This window comes from Mycteria americana, chromosome 8, assembly GCF_035582795.1.
Source record: "Mycteria americana isolate JAX WOST 10 ecotype Jacksonville Zoo and Gardens chromosome 8, USCA_MyAme_1.0, whole genome shotgun sequence".
NCBI lineage: Eukaryota > Metazoa > Chordata > Aves > Ciconiiformes > Ciconiidae > Mycteria > Mycteria americana.
In genome coordinates, this window is record NC_134372.1 from 35,261,067 (window position 1) to 35,278,471 (window position 17,405).

Consider the following 17,405-nt stretch of genomic DNA (forward strand, 5'->3'; position numbering starts at 1 on the left):
ATATTCCAATATTTTATTGAATGGGGAATGAAGTACATTTGTCATACTTAGGGTGTGTTGGTTTTAATTCTCTTAGAAATCTGGTATTCATCCTAGGGATGACTTTAGATTTGCATTTTTTTAATAGGTGTGATATAATTCCAATAGGAAGAAAATTAAAGTGGTTTCATTTGGGGGGATTATTCTGCTTGACAACTTCATATTGTTTATGAATTCCCTCTAGAAAATTATTTCCTGTTACATAGAGTTATTTTTTAAAAATCACATGTACTTTTTGGGGTCAGACTCCTGAAGTTTGGGAGCTAAGCACTTGTTTTGTAACCACTGTTTGCTGGGTGTCTGCCTTGTCCAGACGGTAAGTACTTCTCCCATACTCTTTCTTGGCCCATCGTTTACTGGAGAGGGAGAGAATCAGGCATCGGAGATGTAGATCTGCAGCTAGCATCATCTTACTGGTATTTCCAAAAGATGAGGATATGCTAGTTCCTTTTACTCTCATCAGCTTTTTTTTTGTCTGTCTTTTAAAAGTGTAATTCTTAGCAGTATTGTCTTTGGACTATTGACTGTAAATACCAAAGCAAAAGTCTACCTGAGTGTGCAAAAATGAGCTGTTTTGGTAGACAGAGGTTTGGGGAAAACATTCAACAAAATAATCTTTGTTAAAGTGGCATAGCACAATTTGAGCCAAAACTCTCACATTAGTAAATATGTAGGGGTTTTGTCTTACCAAAAAAAAAAAAAAAAGCTCAAGCCCTGTAAAATCCTGAGGGAAGAGGTGTAGGAGGCAATTGCATTCATAAAATCTGACATACTAGCTTTTTGTCACCTTTCATTCACTCTTTTCTAAGAAGGGGAATGCAACTACATGTCTCACTTTTTCTTCAGTATTACTCATGCTTTTCAGTATCACATTAGTTTAATAGTGAGAATTACCTAATGAGGTTCTGCTACAGAACTGATCTATGGGTGGAAGTGGAGATTTTTATTAATAAAGCTAGACTATCAAATACTGACTGTTCATTAGTTATTGGTTAAAGGAAGGAGCTATGATAGTTTTGAGTTAAGCCGCAAGGGACTGATCAGATGCAAACTTTGTAAGCAGAAGTAGGAAACATTGAAAGTGATTTTTATAATTCTTAACTCCTAAGGAGTAATTGGGGTCCTTTTTAACACTGGACGAGAGGGATGGGTGTGGAAATGCATTTAAACCACTAATCTACATTTGTCTTTATTCCAGTAAATGAGGAATTGCGAACCCAAGACCTACTTCCCTACATCATGTAGACTTCTGCTTTCCAGAACTGTAGCCTGTCACAGATACCAGTAGTAAGGACAGATGAGTAACTCTTAAGGATAGAGCATATGTTTGCATGGTAAGTTATTAAAGTCAGAATGACAAAAGGGAAGTTCTAATTTTGGAAACTTAAGATATGATCAGGCTTGTGTTGCTTCTGTTGCTAGAATGAGATCTACTGTGTTAAGAAGGGACAAAGGGAACTACTAATGCAGTCTGTTGGGCGCTCTAGCCTGCGTTCCTACAGGTGTCTCTTTCTTTCTGCTCCCGTACATGGAATTAAAGTTATCTTCAGAGGACTGAAGCTAATGTTGTTAGATGTGACAAAAATTTAACTTACGACTTTTACATTTAGATTGGTGCCTTCTCTGATAAGTACTGAAAAATATGTTTATATCTCTCAAAAGTGCAAGGCTGCCTTTTCTCCTTCATTGATGGAGGCTCTCTTGAAACAGTGGTTGAGTTCCATTTCTGTACTTCTTCTCTTTGTCTTCCCCAGGTCTCTGCTTGTCAGCTCTTTCCCAGTTGTGGTCATGCTATTTTTCTTCCCCTGCTGGCTTCCAGTTTCTTTGAGAAAGCTGTGATGGAAGCAGGTGGCCTTGAAAATATCCTGGGGAGAGTGTGCTGCTTTGCCAGTGGATCTTGCAAAGCAAGATTCCTGACTTTCTCTTCCCACCAGCCAGAAACAAACTATTCTTTCCTATATAGACAGGATGCTTCAGTGTCTTCCAAAAGCCCTGGTAACTCTGTGGCTGTGGTATGCTAAGACACAGATTTCTTGGACCATATTCAGTGACTGAACTGGAAGGTGTCTGCGTTGTATGAAATAGGCATCAACACGATGACATCTCAAGACCTCTTTCTTGGTGTGTTAGAGATGATCAATGGATGAAACACTGTGGCAAATAATTGTAGGTTATAGCTGTAAAATGTATTGGATCTTGGTCTATGAGACTAAAATAAAGCCAGTGACAGCTAAATGATGAGAGAGTAAAATTCTATATACTGCAGCTCTGACTTGGAAACTGCATAGTTTCCAAGAAGCAAGAATAAATATATAACACTTAAGGAAGTTGCTTAGGCAGAGGGGTTTTTTTGTGACTCTCTAGTTCCAGTATAAGATTTTAGGCCCTGCTTTTGAATGTCTTTATGGTTCGGTCTAACTTAATTTGTTTCACTGCATTTTGTAGCATGAGACCTTACACAGAAAAAGAATCTTCTTTCAGAAAAAGTGAATTAGGCTGTAGGTCTTTTTAATTAACTTGAAAGAAGATCAAGTATATCACCACCACAAAAATACCACTGCACCTCTCCACCCTTTCTACATGTTGACTTACCTGACTAGAAAAACTTGATGCTATGAACTGAATAGTTTAGGATTGTACTGGAGAACTGCCTGTTTATAAACCACCATCTAGCAAGCTCTGCTTTCTGCCACTACTTTTGCCTTTTTTTTCCGAAGAACCATGCTTCTAGTGTTTATATCTCTGTGTAAGAGCATGTCAGACCATCAAGCAGGTTCACAGTTCAAATTCTGGCTTGAGATTTCTCTGCATTTGCTCTATTCTGCTGCTAGATGGCAGCCTTATTCTAAAGACAGTTACTGTCTATTCAGGCCTGTCAAGATACTGATATCTTACTGTTGATACTAGGAGGAGCATAGTATTCGGTTCTCGGTGAAAGTACACTGAAAGATTATTTTTCTTTAGAACCTCACTCACTCATACCTAACTTGGGAGCTTAAAATCCTGCTAATGGGTGTTACTGGCTATCTGCACTGAAAGTAGATGGCTTCATCAGTTGTGTGGGATGTTAGCTCATGACCTGTGAAAATTGGTAGAGATGAATAATTTGTCAAGACCAAAGAACTCTGAACTTTCGACTGGCAATTTAATAAAAAGTGGTTTAAGGAAACTTTTCTTCACCTCCCCTGTAAGTCCTATATATCTAAGTTTTCTTTGCTCAAATTTTACAAACTTCTCTAATTTTCCTGTTCTTTTCACTCTAATACTATTATGATTGATTAAAAAAAGTTGAAAATGGGGCAAGGTATTGGGGAATAGTTTGCAGATTATCATCACCCAGTGGTTGAGCAGCAGGATTTACAGAGGGAGACTAGAATGGAGATACTTGCTTCAAATATCAGGTCCTAAACAAGGTCTTTGGATTGGTTTTACTTAGAGATTTTTAATTTTTTTTTTGTAGGGTTTTTAAGAGTGAAACAGTAATTCATGTAGGCTACTAGCAGCACTGTGTCTTCCTTGTATCTTGGACTGTACCATCAAGGATGCTTAGTATCTTATTGCCAAACAGGACATGTTGCTTGACTTCTGTTCTTTAAGATACTGATAACCTTTAAGGTATTGATAACCTGTGATTAAACAGTGTAACCAGAAAGCTGTCTTAAGCCACTGTTTAGTTCAAGCCTTTCTGAGTTCTGTTCTCCAGAATATGATTCCTCTGCATGCAAGAACATGGGCAGGTATTGCTGGTGTCCTATTTTGTATCTCTCGGTGCATCTATGCAAGTGTTTTTGTTTGGATTAGGGGTGTATGTTTGAAGCAAATCTTGTGATAGTCTCTACTTCCAGTGCTTACGTGTGCGTCATGGAATGGTCTTGGGGAGCAGGAAGTAGATTCCTTTTACAAAAAATTGACCTTGAAGATGTCCTTCAACTGTTAGTGGGTCCTTGGTCTGCAGGACCAGGTCTGCCTGTAGCAGATGTTGGGCTCTCAGTACCAACTGTTTCACTCTACAGATTTCCTGTTGTGCACTTCTTGCTTATTGTGAAAATACAGCAGAGCAAATGTTAACAAGTTTAACCAACGCTTTCAGGTGAGTTGTTATCCTTCAAAGTATTAACAATGTCATCAGTGTTTTATAGTAGGCTCCCTGTGTTTTTAGTTCACTGTGGATTCTGACAGGTATCCTCTAGTGAATCTAATTGTCGCATTTCAGGATGTTGTTTGCCTACCCTTTTTGGAGATTGCCACTTAGGTAGCAGTGATGGTAGAACAGCTCTAATAAGTAGTAGAATTTTTTTTTTCCTTCCTCTTCTTTAGACTGTCACTTTCAAAACTTACTAGTAGTTACAGAAAGTCTGGCTGCCCCAAAGTTATATCTGATTAAGCAGTTTTTCTGTTGAGATGAAGATCAATTTTGCTGCCTTATTATTGATCGGACACTACAGAAATACACTGGATGATTTCAGTAGATATTGTGGATTCATAATGAACTGAAAGTATCTGTAAATTAATGTACTAGAGTGTGGGGTTTTTCTGCTCTTACTTTAAAAAGGGCTGCTCACAGCTGGTAGATGTTGAATGGGATGTCCAATCTAAGTAAAAAGCAAGAAATTGATTAGGCAGAAGGCAGTGGAAATGGATAAATCTCTGTGTTTCTTTTTTTCACCAGAAGAAAACCTAAACCTGCTTTCACCAAAGTTGTTTAATTTCAAGCTCAAAACATGATTCTCATGAATCATTTGGTGTCATCATGTAGCACATCCCTTAGGAAAAAAGTCAGATACCCCTCCCGCATCTTCCCCTCTGCCCCCCCCCCCCCAGCTGCTTTTCTCGGTGCTTCTTAGCTTTGTACATAGAACCTGAACTCCATCTTATAAAAGTTAGTTTACTGCCTTTGGTCTCCTACTATGCATTATTTCCCTCAGTCATAACTTAGTCTTTAATTTTGTCATAAGGGTTAAGAAATAAATACTATTTTTAATCCTGGACAGTATTGAAGACCATAAAATGCTGCTAAGAACAGTGAGTGTTCCAGATAGCAGGAGTACAAACATTCATAGTCTGGCAATTTTCCAAGTCTCAGTGGTTTTTGTTTTGTCTTGGAATAAACAGCTTTTGAATATTTTATTGAAAATATCTTGCTAATAAAGAAAAAATCTTCAGACTGAGATCTGAGTTGCTTTATTTGGAGAAGTTGTGGAGCAGAATGTGTGTGTTTGTGTTTGTGTACATGCACATGTGAGCACACGTAATGATGAGATGCGTGGTTGGAGTCTGCTATGTAGGTGGTCTGGGCCCCAGGTCCTGATCCTCAACAACAGCAAAGAAGCATTTCATCTAAGGTCACTGAACTAGCTAGAGCAACAGGTGAACCAGGAGTTCTGGTTTTCAGTAAGATGAAGAGATGATACTGAGTCCTAACACTGATTTTACTGGCACTGCATGGTAGGCTGTAATGTATTTGAAAGTAATGTTTATTGATGGAGTTTACTACTTTGTCAAATAATTTTTAAAAATTCTGATGTATTAAAGGACCTTGTTATTTAAGGAGAAGGATCCAGTTTATTAACAGCGTAGTTCATGCATCTTACAGTGTTGTCATAACATGCATAAAAGGTGCACTAGGTATTAAATGTATCTTACGAAACCTCACAGAGTGTCCTGAAGGTAGTACAGGTTTTGTCTGGAACACATGACAGAAGTCAGAGAAAAGGCATGAGTGTAAGAAACTCTTGAAAATAATAACTGCTACTTCGCATGAGACTGTCAGCTGGAGGACTTTATTAAAACTATGAAATGTTGATGTCTAACCTTGAATGAAGTTAGAAATGCAAGGCTCAATTTTTTAAAATTCACTAAGGACCCTATGTTACTGTAGAATGAGGGTTAAGGCATAATTGCTTTTTACTTTAGCTTTCTGAAACAGTGGAGGATAATGATTACTTGCTATCATCTTGAAAAGTAACAAATCTCTCTGTTCTTTAAGACAGGGCAATTCCAAAGAATGAAAAACAATATACTAAGTTGAGATACTTAAGACATTGAGATATATCAAGTCTTGGCCAAGTACTGATCCAGAGCCTGATCCTGTAGTTTTGCCTCTTAATTCTGTTGAAAAAGAAGAAACTAAATTAAAAACTTTAAAAAAAAAAAAATTGTACAAGTAGAATTCCCTACCAAACTGAGAAGACAAATCCATCCTAAGATTTGAAGGTGATCGTTAGAATTTACTCTTGGGATTTTTTTACAGTGACAGGTCTTGACATCCAATGAAAGGTTTTCAAGAAGATAGTTTTAAAATACACTGTTTATTTAACTAAATGTTTAAAATGATGGAATTTCTTTCTAACACTTACATAGAGGAGTGTTTTAAAAATAGTACCTCAAAGCAGTGAATAATGGGCTAAATGGAAATTGAGAAAGGAGCCTAGTTTAGGTAAATACTAGCAGCTGCATTCTGAAGAATAGCCTAACTGTCCTGATAGGGAAGAAGTGTCCCACAGTGTGTAGGATTACTTATGAGTCTAGTCACTTCTCAATGTATTTTTCTTTCATTGTTTTAAAAAGATCTGAGAGTCTCATCCAAAATATTTAGCTTACATTTCTTGCCGCTGACCAAATTACAAACTTGGCAGGTTGTATGATGTTGCTTACAACATTCACAGTGCTATCTACTGGCACACAGTTACTTAGCAACAGTGAAGCTCGCATTTACGTAGAGCTCATGCGTATGCATCTAAATGTAGTTCTGGAAAAAAAAAAAAGGTTAAAGGAGTACAGAGTTTGGAAGAGGAAACAGATACTTTAACAACTTGTACCATTCAGCAGTTTTGATTTTGAGACTGATGGCAACAGTACATAGGAAAATATGTCTTGTAAAATGTTTGTCTTTTAAAATCTGTATTAGATCGTTAATGTATTACAAGAACTTGAAAACAAAATGAACAGAACCCTACTCCTACCAACTATAGAAAGATCAAAAATAAAAATACAGCAAATAGAAAAGAGCAGAGGACATGTTCTATTTTGAATGCCTGCATTACAAATGCATTCCTGGGGAACCAGATTAATTATTTGAACATGGGGGATTTGAGAAAGTCACAAAAATGATATATAGATATTTTGTGAGAATAACAGATGGGTTGGGATTCTATTAGATTAATTATTTCTGAGATTGTTTGCTGCTTGTCAATTTACTGCTGTTCCTTTGCTGATCAAGCAAAGAGGTTTTTGATAGCTTGCGCTCGTTATTACTGCAGTAATACTCAAAAGCACAATGACTTAAAAGGCCACTGGCAGGCTGTTATTGTATGATGATTACATTAATCTCAATTTCTGGGATTTCAGGTATGCAGTTCTCATTATTAGCCAGTGTTATAGTTGCAGTGGTTTCCTTATATAGCAAAGGGAGGAAGGTAATTGCGGCTCACTCCAGACATGAGGAGGAGGCAGGGACCAGAGTGACCGAGCTAGGACTGGTGAGGGTAGAAAAAAGAAAAGCTAGATGTAGCTAGAGAATGGAGAAGGATGTTAATGATGATAATTAAAGATGAGTATGTTAAGGCTGCTGGGAGAGAGACATGGAGACCTTCTGTAGGATATCATGGTGGAGAAAGCAATGCACATGTTTCAGATTTTTGGAGATGTGAGGAGGAACAGGGCAATTTGGACAACAAGTGAGAGGTGACTGGAGAGGTGCTGCGTTTGTACGAGTAAGAATACTACTACTCAGGCTGTTCCCAGAGTTGAGCAGTTCCTTTTTACCTAAAAATTAGGTGGTTTGAGAAATGAATTCTCCAGAGGCTGTATTCTTTTTTTCTGTGTTGTTTGGGCTTCCCTATCTGTATCCTTAGTTGTGAGTTTATTGGGCTTTTCTTGTGGGAAACCCATTCAGACATGGTGTGGAAGATGAACAAGATCCACTGCACCACCACTGAGAGTGGAATTGAGAGTGTTAATCGTTGTTTTTCAGAGCTGATTCAAAATGAGGAAACATCTTGTAAAGAAGGTTTTTGAGGACTAGAATGAACCTAGCTAGTGGACACTGATTTAAAGGAAAAAAAAGTCAGCAGTCCAGACTGCCAAAATTAAAATACATCTAAAATACTTACCTCTGAATTTCAAACTCGAATGTAAAGGATCCTATAAATCTGATTTCCACACATATGTTCCTTGGACATATAATTTTAGTGCTGCATATATACTTTATGGGGCTTTCTGACAGAAATGATGTCTTCTTTAGTTAAGGGACCATTGAAATGAGAGGTTGTAATTACCAACTATGCTTTGTGGCTGCCTCAGAGTGGGCAAGAGAGTTAGAGAGGGTTGTGTCAATTGAGTTAATCCTTTATAAAAGGTATGGAATAATGCTTGTGCAAAGTAGGAGCTTGATAAAATCTATCATCCAATGCAAGTGATAGCCTACTCATCCCATCTTACTTCTGGGAAACACTCTTCATCTGCACTTCTCACTATTGTAGGGTTTTTTTTGAAGGCAAGTGGAGGTATGATGTGAAATGCTTTTGGTTTCAGGTTTTTGCAAAAGGTTACTTCTCCACATTAAAAACTAACAGGCTGTTGAATAGTAAATCTGTGTTACAACAAATGCTTTGCAAAGGGGAATAAGGTAAAACTAGAACAATTCATCTTACTTCTCCCTTTTGCTGTTCATTCCTTCGCTAGTGGAGATTAGAAGGGTGCAGGCACTGTCTGCCTCAGCATCCCAAGCTTGTTAGTTGCTGCCTGTAGGGTTGACCTGTGTAACAAGGCTCTGTACTATACAGAAGTAAGAGATTGCTACCCAAAAATTGTCCCCCGTCCTTACAGAGAAGGGTTGACTGTTCTCCTTTGGACCTTTTTTATGACCATCAAAGCCAGGTTTGATATGTAGTGTGGTATGCTTTGAATGCAAAATCATCCACCCATGCTTGCCAGGAGACAAAGTAGATACTGAGTCACTTTGTCTCTTTTAATTTGTTTTTATGTGATTGTAGCTATTTTCGAAGTGTTCACTAGGTAAGTTGCCTTTTGTGAGTTTATTCAGCTGCAGACATTATACCCACCCGCTTTGGCAGCTGGAACAAAAGCAGAATAATGAAAGAATGAAAATCTGCTGACAGTTGTACTTGTATTTGTGCTTTGCAGGCAGGATTTGTTGTAGTGCAAATCTTTGTGGGCTAATGAAGTTAAAGCAGGGCTTTAGATACTATTCTTTTAAACAAAAGCAGCCTGCCTAAAGCTGTCCCTGCTATTTTTTTCCTTCTGAAACAATGAGAGTGAATACTGCAGGTTTAAAAATGCAACATAATTTATGAGGCTTCTAGCCTTAGGGATGAGCCCTTGTGTAAATGGGATTTAAAATATAAAATGAATATTAATGAGGTGGGGAGGCTTTCCGACCTGGCCTTTAATACTAATCCATTGTGAGTGGAGTAGCTCTAGAAATGTGCTGATACTGGCACAGAGACAAACAGGAATTGACTGCTCTTAAAAAATGCCTCATCAGTCAAAGTCTTCAGAGACTCCTGAATACTTGTCCTGATCAGATACAGAAGGGGACTTGAACATTTCTGGTGTCAATACTCTGCCTGCTGATTCTGCGTGCATTTCCCGGGGAACGCTCCTGTATGCTGACATTCAGTTCTAGCTTGTTGCATGGATGGAAGCGTAATGAAAGGGTAAGTTATTGGCAGAGTTTGGAAATCCCTTTTGGAAGAGAACTGTGAACCTTCAGTTAGATGTTTTGGGCATAGTCATGATCAGTTAAACTGGGTGGCATCAGTGTTAGTAGCTCTCTGCCCCTGATTATTAATGACAAAAAGGCTCTAAAATACTTGAGTAATTTAGTAACTCTTAAGTGTGTGTAAGAAATGTGCCAAAGGACTAAAGCTTCTCTTTATTTATTTTCAGGAAGGAAGATACTCTGTATTAACTGCCATGTTAACAGTTTCAGCTAAGGAATGTTGTTTAGATTATAAATTCCCTGAAAATGGGATGTGTTTGTGGAGCAATGCACCTCCTCCTAATCCACGGAGGCTGGTGCTGGGAGATGAGAGAGATCACCTCAGAAATGCTGAGCCCCTTCATTTTACTCTTTAGTTAGTGCAGGAATTAGCATAGCAGCAGCTGGCTGGGGAAGCTAGTAATAATTAATAGTCTCTTAACATTACCTTTTTCCTGTTCTTGGTCTTCGCTCCGAATGCACTGATCTAGCTGTCAAACACCTCTCTTGGTTTGAAAGAGGAGTTTTGGAGTCTAAGTGTAGCAGATTCAAAGAGTTGCTCTAGAAGCTGAAGTACTAACCTTGATCTTGATTTCATTTGTTGAGTGATACTTGCACTATTTTTGGAAAGGCTTTGCATTTATTCTATAAGTAAATGATGTCTCATGACATCTACAAAGCCTATACTCAAAGTGAGCACTTTGCTTGTCTCTAGCTCTTAGTATTTTAGGGCAAGGCACCAAACTCCATTTTTCCTTGTATGTAAAATCCACTAGACTTTTCCCTAGTACTAAAGAAAATGTAGTCCTCTGTCCATTGCCTGTTTTCTATCCACAGCATACATTTAACTTTGTGAAAAGTGGATTACATCCTTGTTGTGGATTGGATGTTATATAGTTGCTACTAATTTGTTGCTTTTAATACTCTTCTGAAAACAGAGTCCAGAATCAGCATCATAAGATCTGAAATGAAAACGAGGGAGAGAAAAGCTCCAAATTTATTTTTTTTCAGAAGCTAAAATGGAGAAAAAGCAAAGTCAGTGAAGCTCATCATCATAATAATTATATTCTTAGTATTAATTAACGAAAAGACTGCAGGAAGGTGTTGTTTTACACTACAGTTCCATATTTAGGTCTGCTAACAGAAGGTCGCGGGCTGAGCATTGCTTGTTCCAGACTGCTTGCCAAATTTCCTAAAGGATTCTCTTTGTCATGCAAGCTTTCCCCTGTGGCATGGCACTTACATGCTGTACATGCCTCTGCTGCCGCATTAAGTAATAGCATCTCTTTATTAAATCTGGAGTAACAACATGATTATTTGTGCTATTGGAATAAGTCACAAATGTATTAAAACCACTTTTTTTCCTCCCCTGGTCTAGGGATCTCCTGACTCATCTACTAAGCACTACACCTTTTGAATAGCTGTGGTAGTTGTTGTTTTCTTAGGATCCTGGAATAGATCCTTTAATTCATACAATCAGTTATATGTTAACAAAAAAACCTTGAGGCCGTGTTCAAGAGCTTGATGCCCATGTGGATAGTCTACCCTCTCACTGAGAGTGGCTGGATAGTGTTCCTTGTGCAAATGCCAGGAATACTGCTCGCGGGGCTGCCACAAAGCCTGCAACAGTCTTACCCTATCCAGGCAAAAGGGCTCAGCAGCAGCCTCACTGCTTACTGCTCAGAAGACACGTTTTCCTGTACCACTATATGGAGCTAGCTGATGCGTCTTAAAATTTTGGGGGCAGTTTTGATCTAGGATTTATGGGTTGGTTTTGCCTTCTAAAAGGGGAATAGTAATAATAGATTCTAAAGCTCTGGAAATATTGTGTGAGCTAGGAAGAGTTTAACTCAGTTTTACAGGTGGAAAAGCCAAAGCACAGAGATGGAGTTAGAAGTTACGCAGGAGTCTGACAGCTGAGACAGACCTCACGTTTCTGGAGGTCTAAGTCCAGTGTCTCAGGCAGTCTCAGGTTGCCTATGTCCCTTTACCAGGACGTTAGACTACTAACCTCTTGGTAGAAGTATCTCACCTCTATGAGCTGCGGTCAAACCATCCTGCACCCCAGGCAAGTCCTGGCCTTTTCACTTGTTTGTTGAATAGCCTGAAAAACATGCCCTGCCAAGCAGTAAAAAAATACTTGCAGCACAGCAAGCATGGCCATCTCCTCCCTGGCTTTTGCCCTGTGAGAGTTCCTCATTCACCTTAATTCACTGGTTTTGTCTGTACTCACATTAGTTTTATTTTGGTTTTTAACAGCATATTGGTTATCTTGCTGTACAAACCCAAGTGGAAACGAAGCACTTGGTTTTGCTGTGAGAGGGGCAGCCAGATCTATACCCACACTTCTGGACCTGACATCTCTTAGATCGTAATGATAAAGGTACGGTATCTTATATCCAGTGCTTGCTTGATTATTTTAAGGGAGAGTGCATGTGCACTCATCCTGTGGTAAAACACACTTCTATTTTGATTTAAGCAATGAAGACATGGCCCATGCTAAGCCCAGATACTGGACAAGCCCAGATACTTGTCCATCTGCTCAAAGGCCACTGGTCCATAGAGAGTGGCTGTCATTTTTTTATACCTGTGCCTGATGTGATTCAGGTTAATATTAAATAACTTGTAGCTGGTAATCAAACAGAGCTAAATCTACTGCAGCTTGTTGGCAGAGTGGGAAAGAAAGGCACAGCACAGAAGAAAATTGAAAGTAGATTTGCTTCTACTTCTCCAGAACTTACTTTCCTTCTTAGGTCATCCAGCATCTTGGTATCTGTTGTCTTTGTATATTTGTACTCCACTGACACAATCTTGTAGGTAAGAACTCAATTTAAAAAATGTGTGTTTTACACAGGGCAAATAAAAAGGAATTCATTAGTTGAGGACCCAATGCCTGAGGAGGAACATCATTTGTGTGCATTATGGCTGCTTATCAATCTAACTGTGCAGGCAGAAAAAAAAGATTCTATCTAGGGGTTCACAAATACACCTTCATGGCAACATACATTTGTGTGAGTACTTTTGTTTGACTGTAAGGTATTTTACAGACTGAAGTGAATGGCTCTGTGTGCATAGCATCAGACTATAGAAACAGTGCTTGAAGGCATAAATAGGTATGTGAATTCTGATGGAGGATGAATATTTGTCCTTTTTTGTTCATTCTTTTGTTCCCTCTGTTCTTAATGTTATCGCTTAAGAAATTGGAAATAAAAGAAATGCCCACATGTATAATAATCATGTTATGTTAAAGCAAATCTCCTGCAGCAGTAATCAGTGTCACTGAAAAAAAGAACAGCCGTCAGATAAATGACAGTCTTGTCACTGCTTGGCTGAAGCAAACATGCTGTCCTTAAGTTACAGCTAAAGCAAAGTTAAATTGGGCAAAAATAAGCTAAGGGACAGAGAAATGCAAAGAAGGGACTCTAGTGACTCAAGAGATTTGGCTGTCATCTTCTGTTATTTCCGTGCCTTACAGTAGCTGTTATCAGTAATTCAGGAAGTGAACTGCTGGGGTATGGATAGAACTTAGTACTGCTGATAAGGAAGTGAAATGATTGAAATGCCTGGTGTAGTGTTAGATAAGATGAAATGCCTAGTTTATCTCTCAAGCAGAATTCTAGCAAAATCCAGGGAGACTGTGCAGCTTTGTTCAGTAAAAGGCTTCAGGCTACCTGGGAGACCACCATACAAGCCAAACAGGATGGGAACTTTATATCAAGAATCTTCCCTGCACAGATCCCTTCGTTTGAGCATGGGAGGATTTTGTGTTTCTGATTACATAAAGAGATTTACGGTAAGGGACTCCTTAGTGTTTTATTGTGAGCCTAGTTTGAAAGTAAAAGCTTACTAGATGGCGCAGTATTGGTTTCTGTGCCTTTTAAAAAGTGCTACGTGTGTTTGACATTCTTGGCCAGGTCGTGCAGTCTGTTGGCTTGCAAAACACCTGCCAATGTCAAGGAGGTGTTCCTGAAACGATGAGTGCAGGCTTTACCTTTGTAAATAAATTTATTTTTCGTGAGAGCCTTGGCACATTAAAACTTTTATAAGTGGTGTATTTGCAGTATAGGGTGCCAGACTGCCATTCAAATAATGTGGAGGTTGGTTGTTACCGCTTTTTGCTTTAGTTGTCATATGTCTGAGAGTTTTCAGACAATGAATCTGTGGGGCAGGCTCACACTGAGGCGATTTAATGAGGAGCCAAATTCTGCATCGACCTGTGGTAAAAGCAGTGCAATCAACTTGAATGCCAGGCGCTCAATACCTCAAATGTGTGCTCTGTGGCGGTACTTAAAAGTTGCGGATCAGAACCCCATTGTGCAAGGGTCTGAGGAAACAAAGTGAAAAAGATTCTGTCTGTGAAAGCTTAACGCTGATCGACAGACCGCAAACCCTGCAAGAGGAGAGAGACGTAGAGACGTCACTGGTAGAAGAGAGAATGGGAATCTGCTTTTCTACCATTATAAGCTCTTCATCAAACCACACGGCATTTTAATGCTATCTGTGGAGTTACGTTTCGGTTGCTACAGTGGTAGGAAGTCTAGGGAAACACGATTTCTGTTTTCTTCAGTTTGTTTGCGTTTGCCTGCTTTTTGAGTTGCTGAAAAGACCATTACCATCCAGACAGAAGCAGAAAATGGACTTAAGCAACCTTAAAAAGAACGCCATGTGCATATAATACAGTTCAAGTAACTAAAAAAAAAAAAAAAAAAGTTGTAGGAGTTGCATTGTAAATGAGAAAGTATCAGATTGTTGTGGGGTTTTTTTAGGGCTGTTTTCTTTTAAAATTTTGAGAAAGGATTTCCTCATGTATTTTGCTCAATGCTAGCTCTAATGGGCTTTCTTAAAGAGTTTATATTTGTAATCATTTAGTTCTTTAAAGAGCCAATGGAGTAAATGAACTAAATCAACAGTGATAAACCAAATTCTGGCCCAGTTGAAGAAAATAACAAAATTTCTACTAATTTCAACAAGTACGATCTTGTTCCAAAGCCTCAAATTAATCTAATGTAATATCATGTAGTGGATTTAATATAGCAAACAGTACAATATGATTTTCTGGATATCACTTATTACATAAGATTCAGAATGGCTCAGAAGACTAGATGCATTTCATACCCCTCTGGCCACATGATTTATTTTCTATTTATGGCAACATAGCAGAAAAAAATTTTGGTCTATTAATTTAATTGAATATACTACTCAACTGTTCTTCATGCTGAAAAGATTATGATGTGTTTAAATTGTTGATGATCAACTTTTTGTTAAAGAAAGATATTAAACAGCCTGAAATACATGCAATTTTCTTTTGCTTGTTGCTGGAGGAATGCAAATGAAAGATATCTGAGGAAGGACTACAGAAGGTGGCTTTATAACTATCAAAGCAAATGATCAGGTTTTTTTTGACTAGTCATGTCTTGGGGAAAAAAGTCAGTACTGCAGTTCTCTGTCTACATGGCATTCTGTGGCTTGGCTCTGTGCAGAGCAGAGTTAGTATTTTGCAATAATATGAAGGCTATAATGAGATTCAGAATATCTTGTTTCTCTGTAATTGATCTGTTGGGTGACTGAGTAATTCTTTCATATTCATTGCTTCAATTTCCCTTTCTGTAAAACTAGTGATAATGATACTTCTCTTCTGAGAACATGTTAAGGTCCACAGGTAGAAGCTGTCTTAGATTTAGTTTGATTTATTGGTTTTCCTAGTCCTCAGTGAACTAAGAATCAAAAATAACTTTGTTTTGGTTGTCTTGCATTAGATTACATCACTCCGGCCAGTTTACCAAACTCATTATGTTTATCGCGTGGAAAAGAATTCTTTGTTTTATTCACAAAGCTAGCACTCGGATTCATTTTTGGAGGATACGACCAGCAGAGAAGCGTATAAGGATAAATAGTGTCTTGGACCACACAGGCAGTTCTTAGTAAAGTTGGTGAGAACTGCTCTAATCTGTAAGCTTAATATTAATCCTTGTGAGAGCTCTCTTCTCCCATGTAGAATGGCAGCCTATAAGTTGGGTTTGAGCCTGTTCCAGTAGGAGCTGATAGTGCATGTACACTTCTGATTTCAGTGGTTGCAGTGTGGAACCTGTTGTTTGCATGTTTGTTGACTGTAGTCTTTCTGGCATAGTACGTGATGATCTGCCTGCTTGTGCTCAGCTGATCCTGGTGTTATGGAAGGACTCGTAACACCAGGCAGCTCTGTAAGCAGTGGCCTGAGTGTGTTTACAGATTGCTTGGAAATTTCTGTTATTGCTCAGATGTACAGTGGAGGGTGTAGTTCACGCTCAAGCAATAAGATGAGGCGTTTTGTGTTTCTGAAATTAATGGGACTCTTCGTTAGGAGAGGCAGTGATTCGAGTGTTCTGACATATGCCTGAAAACTGAGTTGCCTGTACTTCCTTCAAGCTTTTCCTTTCCATGAGTTGAACAGCTTTGATGTTCAGCTGCATCAATCCTTTTAACCTTGGTGGTGCAGTTCTCTTTCTTCTGCTGACTTGCTGGAGCTGACTCTTATTTTAGGACATGGCCACTTAATGAGATATCTGAAGTCACTTAGTCCTTCACAGAAGCTAATCTTGATGCTCCTCTCCTAATTCGTGTTTGTGGTAGGGGATGTGCATTCCACTCTCATTTTTATGGGTAACATCTTACTAATTTTTCTACTCAGACTTATTTCTTCTGGGAGTCCTGTGTAGGGTTATTTGAAACTCCTTTTGGTTCACATCTTGACCTTTGCGTATTCGTTTTTGAATGTCTTGCACTGCACAACAATTACCTTTGTTTTAATGTCTCTCTGAACAGTTGTCTCCCATTTTGTGTAGTTATTTGATGCTTGTATTACAGAGCTGCTGGGGTAGGCCTGATGGAGACCAGGCCTTGGCACCTCCAGTTCAGGTTCCTGTTTACCTGGGGAATCACTCTTCTACTCAGCAGACCAGATCTGGCATCCCTGGCTCTGGGGCGGTCTGCGTACTGCAGAGGCCTTCCTTGGTCCATCTTGGTCCATCTTCCAACTACCATCCTTGGGTCCAGAGCCTTGGCAGGCTACGTGCAGGCTGCTGCGGAGAGCTAGCAGAAAGGTGGACAGACTGAAAAAAAAAAATCAATGGAAGTAGTAAGCCATTTTGAAGGATTCGAACTTTTAGAAAAATATATGGTTGGAAAATTTCTGCGCATCTCAATTGTTAACACTGTCTTCCCAGGCTTTGTGGGAACTCAAGAGAAAGATGTCATATGCTCCAATTTGAAGTTTGCACCAGTGTATAGTGGTTTGCAGCCTAAATACATTCTATTGAGTATCCTTTCAGACAGTTCATATCCCAGAAACCAGAGTAGTAAACTATATATAGTCTCTGACATTACAAAACAGGTTTGTTTTCACCGTCTCCCATGGCTGAATTGCGATACCAGGAGCTAGCAGGTCCTCCTGCTGTTGTCTTCCATATTTGTGGTTCACCTTTCATTCTCTCATTTGTGTCCTTGTTTTGGTGTTCAGGCTTGAGCAGTACATGTGCTTTCTGGCTCATCCAACTTATTTACGCATGCCTCTGACTTCAGGTACGTGTTGTCCTGAATGCTTCTGTTCAGAGACCTGATCCCTTCCAGCACTGTCATTGCATGCTCACTGGTATTGTAGGAGGCTGGG

The 17,405-nt window shown here is 39.0% G+C and overlaps 1 protein-coding gene across 3 annotated transcripts in view; it reads left to right on the plus strand.

Annotated features, from left to right (window-relative positions):
• The first annotated feature begins 178 nt into the window (after positions 1-178).
• The window catches only part of MYLK3 (myosin light chain kinase 3), a 49,224-nt gene continuing 31,997 nt past the window's right edge, over positions 179-17,405 (plus strand). Inside the window, exons 1-2 of one of the 3 annotated variants that reach the window (XM_075510679.1) lie at positions 179-4,129; positions 12,020-12,143. In XM_075510679.1, coding sequence (XP_075366794.1) covers positions 12,135-12,143 — 9 coding nt within the window. In that variant the 5' untranslated portion in view covers positions 179-4,129; positions 12,020-12,134. The remainder of the gene's footprint in view (positions 4,130-12,019; positions 12,144-17,405) is intronic. The other 2 variants (XM_075510680.1, XM_075510682.1) reach the window with 2 other exon arrangements.